Here is a 21,147-nt window from a genome sequence, read left to right as displayed (position 1 = left end):
AAAGCCATAATAGTCTGAGCATGGACCAGGCAGCTGTGGTATCCTTTCCTGATTCAGCCATCTGTCAGGTGATCAGCCTTCCATCCATTTCTCATTTTTCCCAGGATGCTGGCTGCACTCTTCATCCCAACCTGAATGTACTTCGTCTCAGAACTTGGCTCCTCAATGGTTCATGGGACTACAGTTGACTTGTTCTAAGGAGGTACAATGAGTATTGTTGGACAGCAGCAAAGATTCCAGGAGATATGCTTACTTCCACAAATGGAAAAGATTCAGCCTACGATGTGTCCAGAGAAGTGTTCCACCTCTTAATTCTTACCTCTTGATCATCCTTAATTACCTCATAGCTAAAAAAATCCCAGGATTGTCTTTCAGCTCTGTCAGGGTCCATTTGGCGGCTATAACAGCCTTCTGTTCAGGAGTTGAAGGATTCTCAGTCTTCACCCTATGATGTTGCACCCCATAATTCTTTATGGAAATATGCCTATGAATGTATATATGACACAATTGGAATATATTTTATGCTACATATGCCAAGTAACATATCTCTGTAAAGTTTATGATCTATTGAATATATTCATCCTATTTGTATGCATGTTTCATTTTTGTATTCAAAGTTATGAATATTGACTATGTATTTGTTTAATTTTAAGTAGCCTCAGTGAAGCAGTTGGTCAGCTTCCTGAGAAAAGACTGTTCTCAGTAAATGTCTAATCAAGAAACACTTAAGCCAACAATGAACTTGGAGACGCCAGTCCACATCTGATCTTTCCCAGGAATGTGGCCTGGCTGGTAAGGAACTCAGTTATGCATGGACATGTGACATGCTCATGTGATGCCAAAACTCCATCTTGGAGCTGCATTCTGGATAGGAGAGAGGAGGGGGTCTCCACCCACAAGAGAGAATCTATTTAAGCCCCTGGGAGACCCCTCCATTTTGTCTTCAGCTGGCTCAAGAGATGACCTTTCCACCCCCAAAAGGATACCTGAAAGAAACGGGAACAAAGGACAGTGTAAACGGGTGTGAGTGGTTGCTGGACCCAGACTAGAAGGAAGCTAGTCTGTAAAAGAAGCTTACTAAAACATCTCCTAGGGTGAGATTTCATCTGTAATCATTTTCTTACTCTATTGGGCATAGACTTGCATGTTTTATTTTATTTTGTTTGGTAATTTACTTTGTTCTGTCTCTTATCACTTGGAACCACTTAAGTCCTACTTTTTGTATTTAATAAAATCACTTTTTACTTATTAATTAACCCAGAATATGGATTAATACCGGGGTGTGGGAAGGGGGACAGCTGTGAATCTCTATCAGTGTTATAGAGGGTGAAAAATCTATGAGTTTACCCTGTATAAGCTTTATACAGGGTAAAACGGATTTATTGGGGTTTGGACCCCATTGGGAGTTGGGCATCTCAGTGTTGGAGACAGGAACACTACTTTAGCTGTTTTCAGTTAAGCCTGCAGGTGTTTGGGGACATGGTTCAGACCTGGGTCTGGGTTTGCAGCAGGCTAGCGGGTCTGGCTGAAACCAGGCAGGGCACTGAAATCCCAAGCTGCCAGGGGAATCTGGCTCAGGGATAGTCTCAGCACATCAGTTGGCAGTTCCCAAGGGGTTTTCTGTGATCGAACCCATCACACACCCATCCTACAACTATAAGATTTCTGTGGGGACAGAGAAACGTTTTCCCCCAAGTTAGGGAACTCACTCCTATCTGGGATTTGAATTTAGTATTTAGATGCCTTATGCCAGGGGTAGGCAACCTATGGCATGTGTGCCAAGGGTGGCACACAAGCTGATTTTCAGTGGCACTCACACTGCCCGAGTCCTGGCCACCGGTCCGGGGGGATCTGCGTTTTAATTTAATTTTAAATGAAGCTTCTTAAACATTTTAAAAACCTTATTTACTTTACATACAACAATAGTTTAGTTATATATTTTAGACTTATAGAAAGAGCCCTTCTAAAAATGTTAAAATGTATTATTGGCACGCGAAACCTTAAATTAGAGTGAATAAATGAAGACTCGACACAACTCTTTTGAAAGGTTGCCGACCCCTGCCTTATGCCTTTGAGCCAAACTTCTTTCCTCATTAATTTATCTTTGAAGACAGCCTTTTTGGTGGCTATTACCTTTGCTCGCAGAATTGGAGAAGTAGGGGGCTCTAATGGCAGATCCTCCATTTACAGTATTTTTCAAGGACAAGGTTTTGTTATGTACACACCGAAATTTTGTACCCAGGATATCATCTGAATTTCACATCAACCAGATTATGCACCTTCTGTTTTTTCCCCCCTAAACCTCATCGGTCCAACGAAGAGGTCATTTTACACACTTTGGACATTAGGAGGGCAGTAGCCTTTTATTTGGAAAGAATCAAGTCATTTAGGAAGTAACCCAGACTGTTTGTGACTATTGTGGATAGATCCGAAGATTCAGCAATTTCCACCCACAGACACTCCATGTGGATTTCTGATTGTATCATATTGTGCTATAAATCTTTAGATATACAGTCTCCTTCTAGGGTGTTGGCCCATTCCATGAGATCTCTATCTGCTTTTATGACATTTTTCAAGAATTTTCCTATTCTGGAAATGTATAAAGCTGCCACTTGGTCTTCTGTACATACTTTTCCTAAGAATTATGCACTGGTCCAGCCTTATGATCAGATGCTGCAATTGGAAATGCTGTGGTGTCTTCAATCTTGGACTTGGCACAAAAGTCCCCCTCTCTAGCTGGGGTTACTGCTGGTAGTCACCAGAAGTGGAGCACTTATAGGGACACTACTCAAAGAAGAAGAGGTTACTCACCTTGTGCAATAACTGGAGTTCTGTGAGATGTGTCCCCCTATGTGTGCTCCACTACTCGCCCTCCTTCCCCTCTGCTTTGGAGTTTCCTCTGGGGACTTCGTGGTACATAAGGAACTAAGGACTGTTTGCCTGCACAGCCCTATATAGCTTTGCAGTGAGGCATGAGGAAGCTTAAGGTACATGTGTGGGCTGAATGGGCACTACTACCAAAAATCTCCAATTAAAGGTGCAAGGGGCGTTAGCACACCTGAAGTGGAGCACCCATGGGGGTACACATCTCAAAGAACTCCAGTTACTGCACAAGATGAGTAACCTCGCCATGTAAGTAATCCCATGTCAGTGCAGTGGGACTATTCACATGCATGAAGTTACTCATCTGTAGATATTTACTGGATTGAGGTCTAAATTTTCAAAAGTAACTAAATTGTATGCAAAATATGGTCCTAATCCTTAAACATTTTGCGTGCTTCCTGTGAGCTTCATTGGCAGTTGAGCACATCGGTGCAAACAGGTAATTATGCATGCAAAACTGTTTCCTGTGCAAAATGGATTACTGCATGTTCATTTAGCCATTTACATTATACAGTTATCTGCTACAACACACATATACTGTGCACATGCAGCATAGGCAACTAATTTTGCAAATGTAATAAAAGGAGTATTTGGATTCTATAATGCATAGGCTATATGTGACAGGTTCGGTCACAGAGACCTCCTTGGGACTGTCACCTGACGTGCTGGAATTACCTCTGAGCCTGTTTTCCACTGCCAGCTTGGGTCTCCAGAACCCTGCCTTGTTGAGCCAGATATGCAAGTCTGCTGCAACACAGACCCAGGTTTGGTCCACGCCCCCAAAGCTGCAGACTTGAACCAAAAACTGCTCAGCAAGTCACCTATCTCCAGCACCCAGACACCCAGTTCCCAATGGGATCCAAACCCCAAATCTGTTTTAGTCTGTATAAAGCTTATACAGGGTAAACTCGTAAATTGTCCACCCTCTATAACACTGATAGAGAGATATGCGCAGCTGTTTGCTCCCCCAGGTATTAATCATTTACTCTGGGTTAATTAATAAACAAAAATGATTTTGTTAAGTATAAAAATTTAAGTGATTTCAAGTAATAATAGAACAAAGTAAGTTACTAAGCAAAATAAAACAAAACATGCAAGTCTAAGCCTAATACATTTAAGAAACTGAATACAGGTAAATCTCATCCTCAGAGATGTTCCAATAAGCTTCTTTCACAGACTAGACTCCGTCTTAGTCTGGGCCCAATCCTTTCTCTGGTACAGTTCTTATTAGTTCCAGCTCAGGTGGTAACTAGGGGTTTTCTCATGACTGCAGCCCCCTTTGTTCTGTTCCACCCCCTTTTATATCTTTTGCACAAGACAGGAATCCTTTGTCTTTCTCTGGGTTCCCACCCTTCTAAATGGAAAAGCACCAGGTTTAAGATGGATTTCAGTATCATGTGACATGTTCACATGCCCTGTGAGACCCCAAGCCTCTATTCTTCCTGGACTGACTCACAGGAAGGCTGCAAATAAACAGAGCCATTTACAACCAATTGTCCAAGTTAATGGGAGCCATCAAGATTCCAAGCCACCATTAATGGCCCACGCTTTGCATAGTTACAATAGGACTTCAGCGTAATACTTCATATTTCTAGCTTCAGATACTAGAATGATACATTCATGCAAATAGGATGAACACACTCAGTAGATTATAAGCTTTGTAATGATACCTTACAAGAGACCTTTTGCATAAAGCATATTCCAGTTACATTGTATTTACATTCATAAGCATATTTCCATAAAACATATGGAGTGCAAGGTCACACTATGGTTGGGGAAATTAGCATTTCTTGCACTCTGTCTCAGGGTTGGAAGTCAACAAAATAGATCAGATACTCAGCTAACATAAACTGACATAGCTTTGTTGTCTTCTCTGGAGCTGCACTGATTTACATCAGCTAAGGATCAGACTTGATATTTTTTTTCTCTTAAAAAAATGTAAAGTCAAATAAAAATCCCCATAAGATTTACAATAGTCAAAATAGTAATTTTGAGGTAATATATAATATTGACAAGGTTTCTGCTAGTTTTGGAGGTAGCTATGGCTTTCATAGAAATCAGTCTAATATAATTAAATTTCAATTTAGTTTAATTAGATTAATTAATGTTTGTACAGAACTTTGAATATGTAACACACCAGAGAGAGCTAAGTGTTATCAAGTATTTAATGAATGTTGAAGTGATGAAAACAAGGTAGGTTGTTTTAAGTATCCTTTACACAAAACCTGCTTTTCTTAGTGAGGAAGAAGATGGAGTTTGTGAAACAATTGTTGTTTTAGAGATTCCTGTTCTATTTTAGGCCTTTCACCATCTGTTTCCATGGCAGCAAAGCATTCAGGAATCTGGTATATTTCAAAGACAAAATACAGGAAATTCCACTTTCACAACAGCAGCTACAGACTAAAAATCCAAAAGGCTCTGAGATATTTGGTGTGTTTAACCCCAGCCCAGCTCCACAAACTGGTAATAAACAAAACTCTAGTCTAGGTCCACAAATTAGCATCGACCTTAACCTAACATGGGCCCACCAATAAGTACTAAGCCTGGATCCGACTTTGGGACCATTGGCCCACCCCAATGTAGTCTTGTTCCCACTTGCCTGCATCAACCTTAACCATAACCAGGGCCCACTGGGGTTTACCTAACTCTGACTTCAATGTAGCAGGCTGCACCCAGCCTGGAGCTACTAGCCAGTGTTCACTCTGAGCCTGGCCCAGGCCATGGTGGTGGCACCAAACATAATGTTAGCTAGGGCTTATCAGGTCACGCTCAAATTTAACGTTAACGTGTGTACTGAGCCATCCCCAGTGTGGCCTCCCAGATAACCTCAATCCCTGCTTTTATTTAGGCCATTTAACTGGCCCTGAGACCTCATGCTAACTGGCCCGTGGGCCATCGCCAGCCCTAATTTGAACCTGGGCCCACCATGGCCCCATCCCTCATCTGGTCCCTCTCCAATCCCAACGTGGGCCTAGGACTAGCCCTGATCACAGCTTAAGAACATGGGAACTCATCTTTGCCCTTGTCCCCTGCCCAGCCCACAGTCCTGTCTCATCCCACTGATAACTCAACTGAGCCTAATCTCCAGACCTAAATAACAAAACAAAACACGTAAAAACAATCTAACAACTGTAAAATGAGGTAGAAAAATATAGACTGCATTTAATGCTGTCCTCAACAGTGGAGGATTAACTAAAATGTTGACTGTGTGGAGGACGCTTAGCAAGTAATAATTTAATAACCAATAAACAGTAGAGGGGACTCATGGAAATCTGAAAGGAAACACATTTCTTTACAAAGGATTACTGTGGCTATTTATAGTACTTTTTCTTTGTGGGGAGCACACATCATCTTGTCCAGAAAACTCATAGACCCTCTTTAACTTTTGACCTTTTTGCTCCTCTTCTGAATCCAGCTCAGGACAGGCAAATCTTTGTGGGAGGCAAATGCATCTTTGTGGGAGGCAAAATGCTCTTGTGCATAAGGCTGAGTGTGAAAATCTGGAGATATGGATTCTGTTCCCAACTATGTCACAGACATTTAAATGATCTTAGCCAAAGTCTCTGCTTTTCGTTTCCTCATCTGTAAATTCAGGATACCTGCCTCAGTGGGTTGCTCTGAGGTTTAATTTGTTAATATTTGAAAAGCTCTTTGACAGCCTCAGATGGCAAATGCTGTAGATGTGCAAAGTACTGTTATTTTGGAGAGACTCGTGTATACCAAAGGGATGACTGAAAAGAAAAGTGTGTATACGTAAGAGCAAGAATAGCTTTGTCGGCTACAGAGTAAGAGACAAAACCTCTCCCTGGCTCTTAGCCAATGGAATCCTCCCAAACATGCAGTGGAGTCATTCCTGAGGCTATAGTAGCAGCTGTGGGCTGCAGCTGTGTTCTTGGTTACTGCATCTCCTCTTCTATGAGGGGCCAGGATGCTGAATCAGTTTAGCTGTGTCTGTCTCTCTGAGGTACTTATATGGCCCCCATTACCATAGTGTCTGATTGCCTCACAATGTTTAATATGTTTATCCTCACACCCCCTACTTGTAAGGTCGGAAAGTGCTATAATCCCCATTTAAATGAGGCACAGAGAGATTAAATGTCTTGCCCAAGGTGAGCCAGGAAATCTGTGGCAGCAAGTCCTAGGCCAACATTCTAATGCTGGATGATCACGCCTTTCCTTGTGTACTAAACACACCCCTTCACCAGGCCGACGGACTTCTGCAGCCCTTATTTGGGCTGTTGCTGTTTGAGTAGCTGAACAAACTGTTTCAAGCATGTCAGTTTAGGCTTGTCGAGGATAAAGTGTTTTGTTCAGGGTAGAAGATAATTTAACCCAGGAGTTCTGATCCCCCAAACCTGATTTGAAATACCAGATGTAATTTTATTATGTTTAAAAGATTCATACTTTTGAAAAGAAGATTTTACATAAGAAGTAAACATACCTACAGTTTTTCTATGCAAGAATGCTTTGCCAGTGGCAAGGTATGTTCTTAAAAACCAGAAGACCACTCGCATATTTCCCTCCAGATGCACCCATAAACCAATATAAACACATGCCAAAACCCAGAAGGAATATTGCAAGAACAGCAACTTAACACCATTGTATTCTCAACTAGGAATATCTCTTTTCTCCCGCTAAAGCCATTTATTTTCTCATCCACCGTGTAGGAATACTGGACTTTCACATTCTCCTTCTAACCACAAGCTGGTTGCTCAAGCTAGTCCTTCTACCCAGTCACTTTCCCGGACTCCCTTGTTTTTCTTTCTTTTCACTTCCCTTTCTTTGTTTCACTCTTTGTTTTCTTCTCTCATGTACTGTGGTGTATCTCTTCCTTTATGCACATCTGTGCTTGTTTCCTCTTAGTCTGTTTCTGTAATGTTTATCCATTTTTGCTGGCTTTTTTGTCCCACACAGCCAATGCAAAGCAACTAAACACAGTTTAACCAGCTCATGAAACCTGATTTATGGCTACTTTGCATCCCTGAAGTGGCTGCCCTGAGTCTCCTTTCTCATCTTGTTCTTTTATCAGACTTCTTTCTCCTCCCTTTCCTTCCCTGTTTCCTCTTTTCTTTCTTTGTCTACCACCTCTTCCCCCATTCATTTTCCTTCTCTCTCGCAAATATTTTTAAATAGCTGTGTATTTTCTGTAAAAGAAGTGATTTATTAAAGGGGCCTCACTTGAGGCACACAACGCTCAGATACGGGGAGCACAAATATCCTTGTAGCATCTCTCTGGGTTAGCATGAAACACAAAGCAAGCACACTAAATAAAAGTTAAGGGCCAAGCACTGTGGCTTCTTCCTGCCCTGCTTATGTCCTAGAATCTTTTATAAATCTGTTCACTTTGTTCGTTGCTGGTAAGTAACAACCTGCAGCGTAACTGTCATTAACAGTATTTTTTCATTTAGGAATTCTGGGCTCTGCAGGACCTTGCTAAACACAAGTTCTTTTCAGACTGGGTTACTATATACCTCTTAAGATTAGGACGGTAAGATAAATACAGTTTCAAATTAAAAATAACAAGAGTGTGTTTGGCAGTGGAATTTAGGTGGGATAAACTTAATCTTATCCTGATCTGGGTCAGATATTGTGTGGTCTTTAGCAAATCCTGTATATTGCTCCTGGGCACACTTTTACATACCATTTTTCCCTATGTGCATGGAAATATCACTAGCTGCCATGATAATTGCATTGCTGGAATGTATATTTATTCTGTCTAATTACAATCTGGTCTGGTCTGAAACACGACTTTGTAAAAATGACATTACGGAGTTCAGCATTTAGTGTCCCTCAGTGATCCCATAGCACATTTACTCACTTTACAATTATGTTTGTTTTTTAAATTGACAACCCAGCAAATTCAGTCTGGGATTTGAAAGTCAAGCTGTGTTTCTCACTTCTGGTCAGGTGCTCTTCTCACATACACTTATGCAACCCTGTTGCCTTGGACATGGGGGACTGCACAGATGTGACTCAATGTGTAACTGAAAGACAATGGATTACATAGGTGTCTGCTTCGCAGTTGGAACCAGCTAAAATTCTGTTCTTTCATAAGCCAAGAAAGAACCCTGTTTGCTCTTACATAGTTGTGTTGACTCTGCAGGGCTGATAGTGGCAAAACATGAGAAATCAAACATTTTTAAACTCAAAACAATTCTCATTCTCTTTAAAGATACAATTTTCAGGGAGCAAATGTGCTGAGAAAGAAAATGCCATTTTCTCATAGTCACTTTTCAGAGTATAATTGCACTTAGGGGGTTAATCCTGCTTCCATTGAAAACAATGGCAAAACTCCTATTAACTTCAGTGGAAGTAGAACAAAATATTTAAAAAAGTAAATAAACCCCACAAATGCATGGCAAAATTATGTGCCTGATTTGCACATGCATTTGCCATAGCTGCAGCTGCAAATCTGAGATACTGGTAAATGTCCAGTGAGATTTGTAATTTGGCATTTATGCCAGTGAATAAGTATTTACCGTTTGCATTTGATCATATGCAGTTTAGGAAATTAGGTCAACAATGTCAAATGGAATGCATTTAGAATATATTCAGTACAGAAATTAAATTCAGCCACTTTGCACTGGATGCATTATCTTCTGAGAAACCTTGAGGGAGTATATGTACTTCAAGAGTCTAAACAAATGTAGATTGAATACTTTATGAATGATGTTTTGGGAAAATGTTAGGAGAGGGATAAAAGGGAAAGTAGATATGCCAGTTATGTTTGTTAAATTCTTGCTGTTCAACTAATGGAATTATTGATTTTTTCTATTTACAGTAGGATAGGAAACTATAATGAAAGGGAAAAGAGGGAAATGTGGTATGAAGAAGAGAAGTTAAAGTGCACAAAATTCATGAATTTTTTTTTTTTTTGGTTTTCCACATATAGTAACATGGGTGATTCAGACAGTACAAGAAGAAAAAGAATGACAGGTATGTACATCAATTGGAGAATTTAGAACTTTTCAGGTGATTGGAAATCATTAGGTAACAGTTTATTCACAGAAGTATGCTATCCACGCACTGGGTATTCCATTAAATAATTACTGTGGTTGTGACATGTCACTGGTCTGAAGAAAGTATCAAAATTGTCCACTGGGAATAGAAATATGTACATTTGCTTTCCTGCAGGTTATACAGAGCCTGAGTCTGTGACTGTTAGGGTACTGTGCAAGGTACAGCTTTTTTTTGTCTGAGGGGAGAGACTGAGTAATTGTATTTCATGGTAATTGTATTTGTTTCATTTTCATTTCATTCAAACAAAATCCCCCAACAACTCAGAAGCACTATCACACTTGTAAGTAGTGCCTAGCTGCACAAAACATGGTTCTTCAAGGCTATCCACCCCTTCCTTTCAGGAGCACTAAAAAGTACCATATTTTTATGAAAAAAAAGAAACAAGGGCCAGATTTTGGTCTCAGTTACACTGCTGTACATTTGGAGTAATTCTGTTAAACTTCAATAGAATTACTTCAGATTTATACCAGTGTAATTGAGATCTGAATCTGGCTAAATGTATCCTGACAGAACTGTATATACATACTTCAATTGAACAAATGGTCATGACGTTCATGGCTTAAAATGAAGCTTTATTCCTTCAGCGGTTACTGTTTTCACTCCTTCTATACTGTGTTTACATTAATTAAATTAAAATGATCCACGCAACCCCTTCAGACTTTTTCCTTGTGTAAATTATCACAGTTTCAGTTACTTTAATTTAAAGTATCTCTTCATAATTACTTAGAATGTGAACAACTAATCTCATCCTGTTGCTGTGGCAGTTTAAGTGAAAGATATTAATGAACAAACATTATTAATTGGTTTCTAATCTTTCAAAGGTCAAGATACATCACATTGTTCTGCATTACATTATTTGATTAAAGCCAAATATAATTCTCTATGAATGCTTATCTAGAACTTGTGAAGTACAATTTACTTTTCTGCACCATTTTTTCTGTTGAGCAGGTATTAAGATGCAGTACCAAACCAGTTGCTATTTTTGTACAAAAAGGCTTTGAACATGTTGAAACAAAAAACATTCTGTTTTTTTAAAACTTGCTTTTATCCCTTTCCCCCAACAGTCTCCATAAAATGATGTGGAAATCAGAAATGTACATAGCTGGCTTTTGTGACCATGGATGTGGAATCCACATTTCCTCTGTTTTTTACATTCCCTGAAAGCCAAGACTAATTTAAGTTTTCATTTAAAAATCTGAAGTCTCTAACCCTTTCCACTGTGGGGGCAGTCTTCTGAATGTAAATTGACTGGTAGGAATGAAAGTTTACCACTGTGATTGAGATAAAGGACTGAAATCACTTCTGCTGGTTCAGAGAGAGGACTAAATTGCACATCTCTGCACCAGCAAGGAACTTGAACTGTCCTCTGGGTGGAATTCAACCCTGGCAAGGGCAGGTAGAAGCAGATGCAGCCTAAGAGAATCTAGCCTGATATCTGAGATATCAAATAGTGAACTTTACTTTGATTCTGAGCTAGATTCAGTGCTCCTGTCACCCCGAATTTAGAATAATCCTGTTACTAACACACACAGGTATTGGAGAGGTAAACTGGCACCTAAAAATATAACTCAACAAGTAAATCTACATCGGAGCATTATAAGTGGGATTTTCAATATCTGTATGAAATCTTAACTCTTAAGGAAAATAGTATTTATTTCAGAAATATCAGTACTTTTACTACTACTGCTACTATTGCCCCTTTTATATAAGGATCTCAAATCACTTTACAAGTGCATTAATAATCATCAGGCTTCACTTGTGAGATAGGGTAAATGTTGTTAGTAGTTTTTATGATTGTGATTATCCACATCACTTGGGGGAAATTGAGGCCCATAATTTAAATGACTAGCTCAAAGCTCCAGAATGAATCAATGGGTGGAGTTGATAGTTAGCTCATAGAATCATAGAATATCAGGGTTGGAAGGGACCTCAAGAGGTCATCTAGTCCAACCCGCTGCTCAAAGCAGGACCAATCCCCAATTTTTGCCCCAAATGGCCCCCTCAAGGATTGAACTCACAACCCTGGGTTTAGCAGGCCAATGGTTGACCCAGGAATCCTAGCTTGCAGCTCCTGATAATCACTAGACCGCACTCATCACTCTTTCTCACTAGACTTGGATTTAACATTATAACTTCAATACCATTTTATATCAAAAGATCAATTTCTGTTGTGTACATAATATTGAAATCTCATTTATGCATTGTTTAAAGATGACCTAGCAATACTGACAAAACTTTATTATTTCCTAATCAACATGCAATTACTAAAATCATATAATCATTTCTTATCCTAGCATAGTTTTATACTGCTGCTTATCATCAGATATTACTCCTGGGGGAATTCTGTGCCAAAAATTAAAAATTCTGCACATAATACTTTAAAATTTTGCAAAATTATACATATTTTATTCTTAAAAATAACACAATATAATCAGACCAGTTTTAATTATTTCGGTAATTTATTTCAACTTATCTGTCAGCAAGTATGTCTGTAACAATACAGACCAAAAAAAAGATTCAGGAAATGTGTTTTTGACAAATAGATTCCTTACTAGGCATATTAATACAGAACTTTGAGTAATTCATTTAAACTACAATACAGAAATGCATTTCCTGCATTCCTCAGAAGCAGTGCAAAGGCTTGAGGGCTTGGAGGAGCTGAGGGAGAGGGAAGAAACCTGGGCGTGAACCAGGAGGGTTTTTGGGTGTGGGTGAGAGAAGTATGGAAAAGGTTTTTTCGGGTGGGGGAGGAATTATTAGGGAATTGGGGAGCTTCCCCCATGCAGACCCTGGCTGACCTCTAGCTTCTGCTATTCAGTCAGGCACATCTGCCCCGTCCCTGTGTGTCTCTGCACTCCCCTACCCTTTGCCATATGTGTCCTGCAGCCTCCCTCACCCATCCCCATGTGGCCCTGCAGCCCCATACCTCCTGTCCCCTTGTGGCCATGCAGCCCACCCTCCCATTCAGCCCCTGGCTCAACGTTGTCACTCCACTAGCTCCTGAGTTGCCGCCCCCAGCCCTTCTGAATCCCAATCCGTGACTGCCTAGCAGCTCTGTGTGCCCCACTCTGTTTGTCCAGTGCCTCCTCACCTGGCCCTGCTGTGAGGAATGCAGCCTCTCTGGCTGGCTGCCCTCTCTCCTGGCACCACAGCAACCCCTGGTGGACGAAAAGAGTAACTGCAGCACCTCTCCACCAGAATCTCTATTCTGCGGAGAAAAAATCCGGGGGACATGAATTCTGCACATGCGCAGTGGCGCAAAATTCCCCCAGGAGTAATATATCTGAGCGCCATCTATGTAAAATCATTAGCAATACCGAAATCTGTAGTGCACTTCATGGAGTCTTTGTCACTTTTTTCTTTTCAAGGTAAAATCTCTACTAGGGGTAGGATTTGTGGTTCTGATTGTTTGGACTTTATTAACTTACCTTTTTTTCATAGAAGGGGGTGGTTCAGTGTTGTGAATATCATATGATGGAAAGACCTTTCAAAGAGGAAGATTTTGCAGCATTTCCTAAAGACAGACAGACTCTGGATTTGCCTAATCTCCTCTGAATGTCTATTCAGTAGCCATATCTCCTCAACTCTCATGTGTCCTGGCCTTTGTGATCTACCTTGTTCCAGAGGAGTGCCACTGTCTCATCAGTTAGTATATTAGGTCAAAATTCATTCTTTAATAGACCAGGTCCCAGCTACATTAACTGCTTTGAGGATTAGGACCAAAGCATTAAACTGATATGAGAAGCTGTTTGGGAGCCAGTGGAGGGGTTTAATCATAGGCCTGATGTGCTCATGATGGCCTATCCTGTGAAGGAGTTGTGCAACTGTATTATGTATGAGCTGGAGCTTGTGCATTGTTTCCACATTCTACTTCAGATACAGTAAATTACAGTAATCCAGCCTGGAGGAGACAAGTGCATGGATCACTGTGGCCAAGTCCTTATCCTCAAGGAAAAAGCAATGTTTCATTGAAGCTGGAAGTAAAAGAAGGTAGTTTTAGATACTGATGCTACCAGGTCATCCACGCTTTAGTGAGATGTCAAACTGAATCCTGGGGCTTGACACTTACTTGGTAAATGGAGGCAGTATGCTTTGAGTGGAAGGTGAAAACGGTGTCATGGTTAGTTCATCAAAGTATTTCCCTTCTCCAATTAGCATCACATCGGTCTTGCCTTAGTTCAGCTTGCCAGCCTCTCTTCACCCAAGAGCTGATGCCTTGCAGGCATTGTGTTATCATAATAGTGGTGGTGATTGCATCAGATGAGAATGAGATATATAGTTCACAGCTGAGCCCATGACACCTCGCTGTCTCCGCCAGTTGTCTGGAAGACAGTGGAAAGAAGAAGAGATAGTATGGATCCCTGCAGGGAGGAAGGTGAGGGTCTTTGGAGAGGAGCCAGTTCATCATCATCACCACCCTTAGAGTTCTGCTGGAGAGGAATGATTGGAGCCAGTGTAGTGCTTGACCATCTGTCCCTGCTATATCATGTAGGCTGGTTAACAATACCACATGGCCCACTATGTCAAAAGCTGCAGAGAGGTCCAGCAGCATGAGCCTGGAGATCTTAACTGTCTGTGGCCATAAGAAGGTTGTCTTTTAGTGCCACTAGAGCTGTCTCTGTGTTGTGCCCTGGTCTGAGCCCTTGGGAGGCATCCAGCATGTTAGCTGATGTCACGTGTTGGAACTTGGTGGTTACTATTTTGTTCATGAATGGGAAGTTATAGATGGGACAATAGTTGGAGAGGTCGTCACAGTCAAACGATGGCTTCTTGAGGATTAGGCGAACTTTGTGTTTTTGAAAGAGTGTGGTAGGTATGGTTCCCTGAAGGAGGCTTTGACTATTTCCATTAGTAGTGGGCATAGTTGTTCTCTGCTGGCTTTCACTAGGAAAGGAAGGGCTTTTTTTTAAATGTTAACAATTAATAGTTAAAGTTATGAGCATCAAAATTACTAAATATGACAACCATTGATTTGTTTAGGCATATTATACATTGTATGCTTGATCGAGCCCTGTGGGAGAAATGGTTTTTTTTAGATTTATTCACTGTTGTTAGTGCTGCTTTTTCAGCTATTCTTTTACATATTGAGAGCCAGATCCTGAGGTCCTTCTTTAGAGAGAGATTTTGCCTGGCCATTTTGTGGCTCCACAGTGAAATCTGTGAAAAGTTTGCATATCGAGGACCTTGAACTATTGAAAGTCTTGAGGCACAGATGGTGCACAGTCAATAGGGGATCTGATCTTACTTTGCACCAAAAGTATTGTAGGCTTCATCTTTAGTTACCATGCTACTTTGGAAGCTGTTGGATGAAAGTTTTATTCACATGTGTAATTGCATTTGCAGCTGGTAGCTATAGTCCTTTGTGAGATATTGATCAGGTACTTCTTTCGGAAGCTTTCATTGAGTCGAGTGAAAAATAGAAGGAGATTAGATTGTGGCTTATCAATAAGATTTAAAAAACTAGGTTTGGCACAAATTCCCACTACTACTGGGGTGTTGACCATGATTATTTTGACCTTCGTATTTTGGATCCCCCTGTTCTAGCTGAAGTTTTATCCATTTTAAGGGATAGTTATTATTTTACATGTGCTTTTAGAAGACTAATGTTAAATAGCAGTCAATAATGTTGCAGAAAGTTTTTATTATAATTATTATTTGTGTTGCAGCAAGGGCTAGAAGTCCCAGTTATGGATCAGGACTACAGTTAGTCAGAAATTCTCCAACAGAACTTTTTTTCCACTGGAGAATGCAGATTTGTTGAAATGTTTTGCAGAGACAGTTCAGTTTCAACCAAGGTTCAGTGTAACTCAGGCAGGGCTTTGATGGAACCTGCCTGATACCTTATCAGTCTGCCCACCCTCCTCTTTGGCAGCCCGCCTGGTGGGCTGAGTGGGAGCCAAGACATTATGCATATGTCTATTCAGCAGTTAAACACCCATGACTGGCCTGGGTCTGTTGACTCCAGCTCACAGGGCTCAGGCTGTGGGGCTAAAAATTGCCCACAAGGTAGGAGGGTCCCAGAGTCTGGGCTCCAGCCTGAGTCTGAATGTATTCACAGCAATTGTTAGCTCCTCAAGCCTGAGTCAGCTGACCCAGGCCAGCCGTGGCCATGCCACAGGTCTTTTATTCAAGTATAGCTGTACCCTGTAAGCCCCAGGAGTGCTGGCTCCCAAGTTCTGAGGCTCTGGACTCAGCTGGTGCTCCTGACTCCCCTTAAGCCTACCAGGGCAAATTTAGTTTTGAAATCATTGAAACAATTTTGAAATCCTCTGTGAAATGGAATTAATTTTCCCTCCCCATATGTAATAGAGCGTTGCTCTTGGCCTAGTCTGAGCTCCTAGAACAATGCTGGCAAGAGCTCCCGTAGCTTAACATTGTGTATTTTCATGTATTGTCCTTAAGCAGTATCTTCTCCCTCGAAATAAAAAAAGTATGCCTCTCTGTCCCATCTTGGTTTGCTTTCAGCTAGTACCTAGGCCAGGGATATTCAGACTGCAGCCCGTGAGCAGCAAGTGGCTCTTTAATGTGTCTCCTGCGGCTCTTTGCGGCACATGATATTAAAATACTGCGTGATTTAATTATTAACCAGTCTGGATAGGTTTACTAGGTTATTAATCAAGAAATATGGATTGATTTTTTATGGTGTTTATACTTTATAAATTATTCAACTCTTTATAACCGAATTCAACTGGATTTTCCTTTGATTTCAGCTGTCAATCCTAGATATGTACTTAGGAATTGGATGGCAGAATCAGCAGTACAAAAAGCTAAAATGAATGACTTTTCAGAGGTAAAACTGTCTACTTACATACTAATTACATTTATGGAGCTAATGAAATTAGTGTTGTGTTCATAACACTTTTGACCGGTACTCCTCTCCAATAGTAGTAGTAATAAGCAGTTAGAGGAGTAATTCCTTGAGTGAGTTCAACGCTTAGTATGTTTTGCCCCAGGGAACCTACAAAACAAGTTTGTGTGGAATGGCTTCTCAATTTTAATTGTTTCTAGGTTCATCTCCTGCAGGAAGTTTTACAACATCCCTTTCAGAGGCAAGCAGCAGCAGAGAAAGCTGGCTATTCACTACGTCCACCTTCTTGGGCCAAAGACCTCAAAGTTAGCTGTTCATCCTGATGAAGAGCAGCTGAAGCAAGAGAAAATGAGTGGGGTCAGAGTTCAAGCCTTCAAACTGGTGTGGGGATCTAGGCAATACTACCCTCTCTCTCACTGTAGGCGTGGTTCCGTCCATTCTGCTGTGTAAACTTTTGACCAGGTTTGTCAAGAGAAATAGAAACATGCAGAGCTCCATCGTAGGTAATTTGCTGGAATTTCTAGCTCTGACCCACAAACCTATTTATGCATTAATTTGTGTCCAAGAGAAAATAGAGTTCAGTCAGGCTGTCCCATTAACCTCCCCAAATCCTCTTATTGCTGTGTCTTGATTATTTGCTTCTTGATAAGTTTAAAATTTGCCTGACATAGTTTTAATCATAGAATATTTTGATTAATGTCCCCACTAGGTGTGACACTGTTCAAACATAACTATATTCTGTTCTGAAGAAGGTATTTGGGGATTTGAAGCAGGAGGCAAATGCAGATCTTAGCTGGACAGGATTAGTATTGCAAAATGGTGTCCTTATTAAGTTTTATCTCGATGACCTCATTGCTTCCCATTAAACTACCAAATAGTTTAAGGAAATTAAATGGTGAGCACATCTGTCTATGGAATTAATTGTCCAAGATTAAAGTGGGATGTTATTTGTATACCCAGCTGTCTATGGGCTTGGCTCACCGAACTTCCAATTTTTAGCATTTGACAACAGTATTAAGATTTATTTTGTACTGGTGTAATTCCTCAGGGAATGTTTACTAGCTGGATATGGAATCTTCCTGAAGATAACTCAGTATATAAATTTAAATTAGATCAAGATGCCTTTCATACTCACCTTCCAGCTGTGCGGTGGAAGTCTAGCAAAAAAACACTGGAAAAAATGGAGATATTTCTGGAAGTATGTCACTTAACAATCCAATGGATAAATATGTAGAGATGCTAGTCTTCCCATCCTTAGAGATTGGGATTGCCTTCCATTATGAGCCTTTAATTTCATAATTGATGTTATGGAAGGCTAGAATTTTTCTGGAATGGTTAAGGTAAATTAAATTATTTGGAAGATCTGAGGGTTCAAGAATTAAGTGATCTTTTTACCCTAAAATTTTAGACGCCAAATATGTTAGCCTATGACAGCACTTTTAATTTAACAGAAGGGTAACAAGGTTGTGGTTGCCCTAAAAGAATTGTCAGGATGTTACCAGGGGGCTTGTCTCAGACCCGCAGAGGGCTCCCCAGAGAAAGCTAGTCTTGCTAACCCCTGAAAGGACACAGATACAGCCTTCCACTCAAGGATAGACACAGAAGCAGTAATTTTTTAAAAACAAAAGAATTTATTTATTTAAAGAAATAAGTGGTTATTTCAATTTATTTAATGAAGCAAGAGAGAATACATAGACTAGAGTAAAATGCAATAGAATTACATTTAAAAGAAGTGATGCAACGAAAAGAAAGACACAGATTATATAGGATAACTATCACATACAGGAAATACAATAGTTTCAATGTAACATGCACATAGAGTTTACCGTATACACAAAAGGCTTTTAGCTTAGTGATACAGTTTAACCCTGTACTTAATACTATGTGGTATATGTGACCTCTGTACACATACGAAAAACCATTACCGTATTCACATTAAAAATAAACATTTACTTGACATCAACATTAACCCTTAACGTTAAACATTTAACATCCTGTAAGCACGGGCCAAGTGGTTACAAGACGGGTAGGGGAGATCTCACTCAAGATGCAGGCATCCAGCTTTATTTACAAACAAATCTATATGCTCTTAAATAATAGGGAGAAAAGAAGATCAGACTTTTTATTCAGAACTTTTTATTCAGAATTTCCCTCTGACCTGTCTAATTGGTCCTTCTGCTTTGTCTGATTTCCAGAAGTATGGGTTCCACAGCTGTGCTGTTGCTCAGTTGGGCTGCAGATGCAATGATGGTTGCTGCTTTTCTGTTGCTGTTGGCAAGATAGCTGCTAGCAGGCAGTTGCTCATTGTCCTGGCAACTTTAGAATTTTGCTGCTGCTGTTTTTCTAGGTGGTTGGTTTTCAGGTAGCTGCTTTTCAGGATGTTCAGTTTTTCTTTTTGGGCAGCTTCTATTCTTATGCAAAGCCTCAAACCCACTACTTTCAGCCTGTTAGCTGAAAGCCTCCTATAATCTCAGCCTGCTGTCAAACCCACTACAGTCTCAGCCTGCTAGCTATTGGTCTTGTATACTAGTTGCTCTCTCAGCCAATCAGCTTCTAGCTTTTCAGCTCCTTCCCATGACATTATACTTATTTTTAGGTAGGAACGCTCCTCCCCTGATGCCATCTTAGATTCTAGACCTTTTTAAGTTCCTCCCTCTAACACCATCTTGTTTGCTGGAACTTTCCCCTACCTAAATTTGAACTATGTCATCCCCATCCCTGCCATTTTGATCAACCATGTTGGATTTTCTAAATTTAAACTATCATTAATTTCTACTTAGAGCCTTAATCTTAAAACTAATTACTATTTTATGCAAACCAAAGTGTCCTGATACTGTCACCACATTAATTATATCAGTTGGAAGAAGTGAATTTTTCAGTATTTTTAAACTCCTTCCAAGGGTTTTTTGTAAGCCTCTAGTAAGGTGCTGCAAAGTATTTTAGAACATTCAAAGCAGAATCTCTCACTACAGTCTCACTTCCTGAACTATTACTTCACAGTGGTTTGGATTTTGAATAGATAGGACTAGAAACTCCAATTTTCTTTAACATCTTTTGATTCTGAAAAAAGCAGCAATTTAGCAGTATAGTGACCATTCCAGAAATATATCCATTGTATTTTCCCCCTACATTAGCTCTCTCCGAGTGGTCAGAAAAGAATATTTTATGTCAGGATGGTTGGTTATTCAAGACAATTTCCCAAGATATGCAGGGTTTATAACAGTGGGCAACCTGCGGCCCATCAGGGTAATCTGATTGCGGGCTGAGAGACATTTTGCTGACATTCAGCGTCCATAGGCACTGCCCCCTGCAGCTCCCAGTGACTGCGGTTCTCTGTTCCTGGCCAGTGGGAGCTATGGGAAGCGGCAGCCAGCAAGTTCCTGCAGCCTCTTCGCCTGCAGACGCTGCTTCCCACAGCTCCCATTGGCCGGGTTCATAAGGTAAAAGTGTTATAATGGGAGACATAATATAAACACATAGCCATAAATCTCTTAAATCCAGATGAAAAATTAGACATCTTACATGATAAGAGCGCAGGGTAGGAAGAACGGGGAACTACAAGCGTAACAGTTACATTATGTACAAAACCAAAGCCAATAGTTTCTCCATTCAAGCAGCAAATTATGCACAAAGTAGATTTAATGTATTTAAGAAATTCGTAGGCCAAAGCTGTAAACTTCTTTAAACTTGTTCCAAAATATCTTTCCTCAAGTGTCCTTCATCAAAATGTCTGTCTTATAAACAAGATGCAGTAATTGCTGGTGATGGCAGATCTGTGAAAGATGGGAGTAATGCTAGGTCATTTTGGTGGCCTTAACTATACCTTTCTATATGTTCTAACAATTGTGAATCTAAAAATTCTCTCTCCATTTCCAGGACTAGTCATGTGTGTGCCGTTTTTTAAGACGACTGCATTGTTAAAGATCTCTTATTTTAAGTAATTGATAGATATTCACAACATTTTTGCCTGGGAATTTAGAACCAACACAAGTGCCAGTAAATTTGTAGTGGCAGGGATAACAAAAAACAGAACTGTTTCCGTATATGTCATAAGAATATAAAAATGGCCATACTGGATCAGACCAGTGGTCCATCTAGCCCAGTATCCTGTCTTCCGACAGTGGCCAGTGCCAGATGCTTCAGAGGGAATGATCAGAACAGGGCAATTATCAAATGATCCATCACTTGTCATCCACTCCCAGCTTCTGGGAGACAGGGGCTAGGGACACCCAGAGCATAGGATTGTGTTCTGATCAGCTTGACTAATAGCCATTGATGGACCTATCCTCCACAACTTATTAGTTATTTAACCCAGTTATATTTTTGGCTTTCACAACATCCCCTGGCAGTGAGTTTCACAGGTTGACTATGCATTGTGTGAACAAGTACTTCCTTATGTTAGTTTTAAACCTGCTGTCTATTAATTTCATTAGGTG

At 40.3% G+C, this 21,147-nt stretch overlaps 1 protein-coding gene across 9 annotated transcripts in view; it reads left to right on the top strand.

Moving 5' to 3' along the window:
- Nucleotides 1-19,766, top strand: part of LOC102938901 (protein adenylyltransferase SelO) — a 42,824-nt gene extending 23,058 nt beyond the window's left edge. For 3 of the 9 annotated variants that reach the window (XM_043541363.1, XM_043541359.1, XM_007058483.4), the window contains 4 exons: nucleotides 8,292-8,371; nucleotides 9,776-9,819; nucleotides 16,614-16,693; nucleotides 16,912-19,766. In XM_043541363.1, coding sequence (XP_043397298.1) covers nucleotides 8,292-8,371; nucleotides 9,776-9,819; nucleotides 16,614-16,693; nucleotides 16,912-17,034 — 327 coding nt within the window. In that variant the 3' untranslated portion in view covers nucleotides 17,035-19,766. Of the gene's footprint in view, nucleotides 1-104; nucleotides 1,250-4,999; nucleotides 5,077-8,291; nucleotides 8,372-9,775; nucleotides 9,822-10,017; nucleotides 12,287-15,569; nucleotides 16,586-16,613; nucleotides 16,694-16,911 lie in introns of those variants that run through there. The other 6 variants (XM_043541360.1, XM_043541361.1, XR_006289079.1 and 3 more) reach the window with 6 other exon arrangements.
- The last annotated feature ends 1,381 nt before the right edge of the window (nucleotides 19,767-21,147 follow it).

The sequence above is a fragment of the Chelonia mydas genome, chromosome 2 (genome assembly GCF_015237465.2).
Source record: "Chelonia mydas isolate rCheMyd1 chromosome 2, rCheMyd1.pri.v2, whole genome shotgun sequence".
Classification (NCBI taxonomy): Eukaryota; Metazoa; Chordata; order Testudines; family Cheloniidae; genus Chelonia; species Chelonia mydas.
The sequence above is the reverse complement of the archived record's forward strand: the minus strand, read 5'-3'. Positions and strand labels throughout refer to the sequence as shown.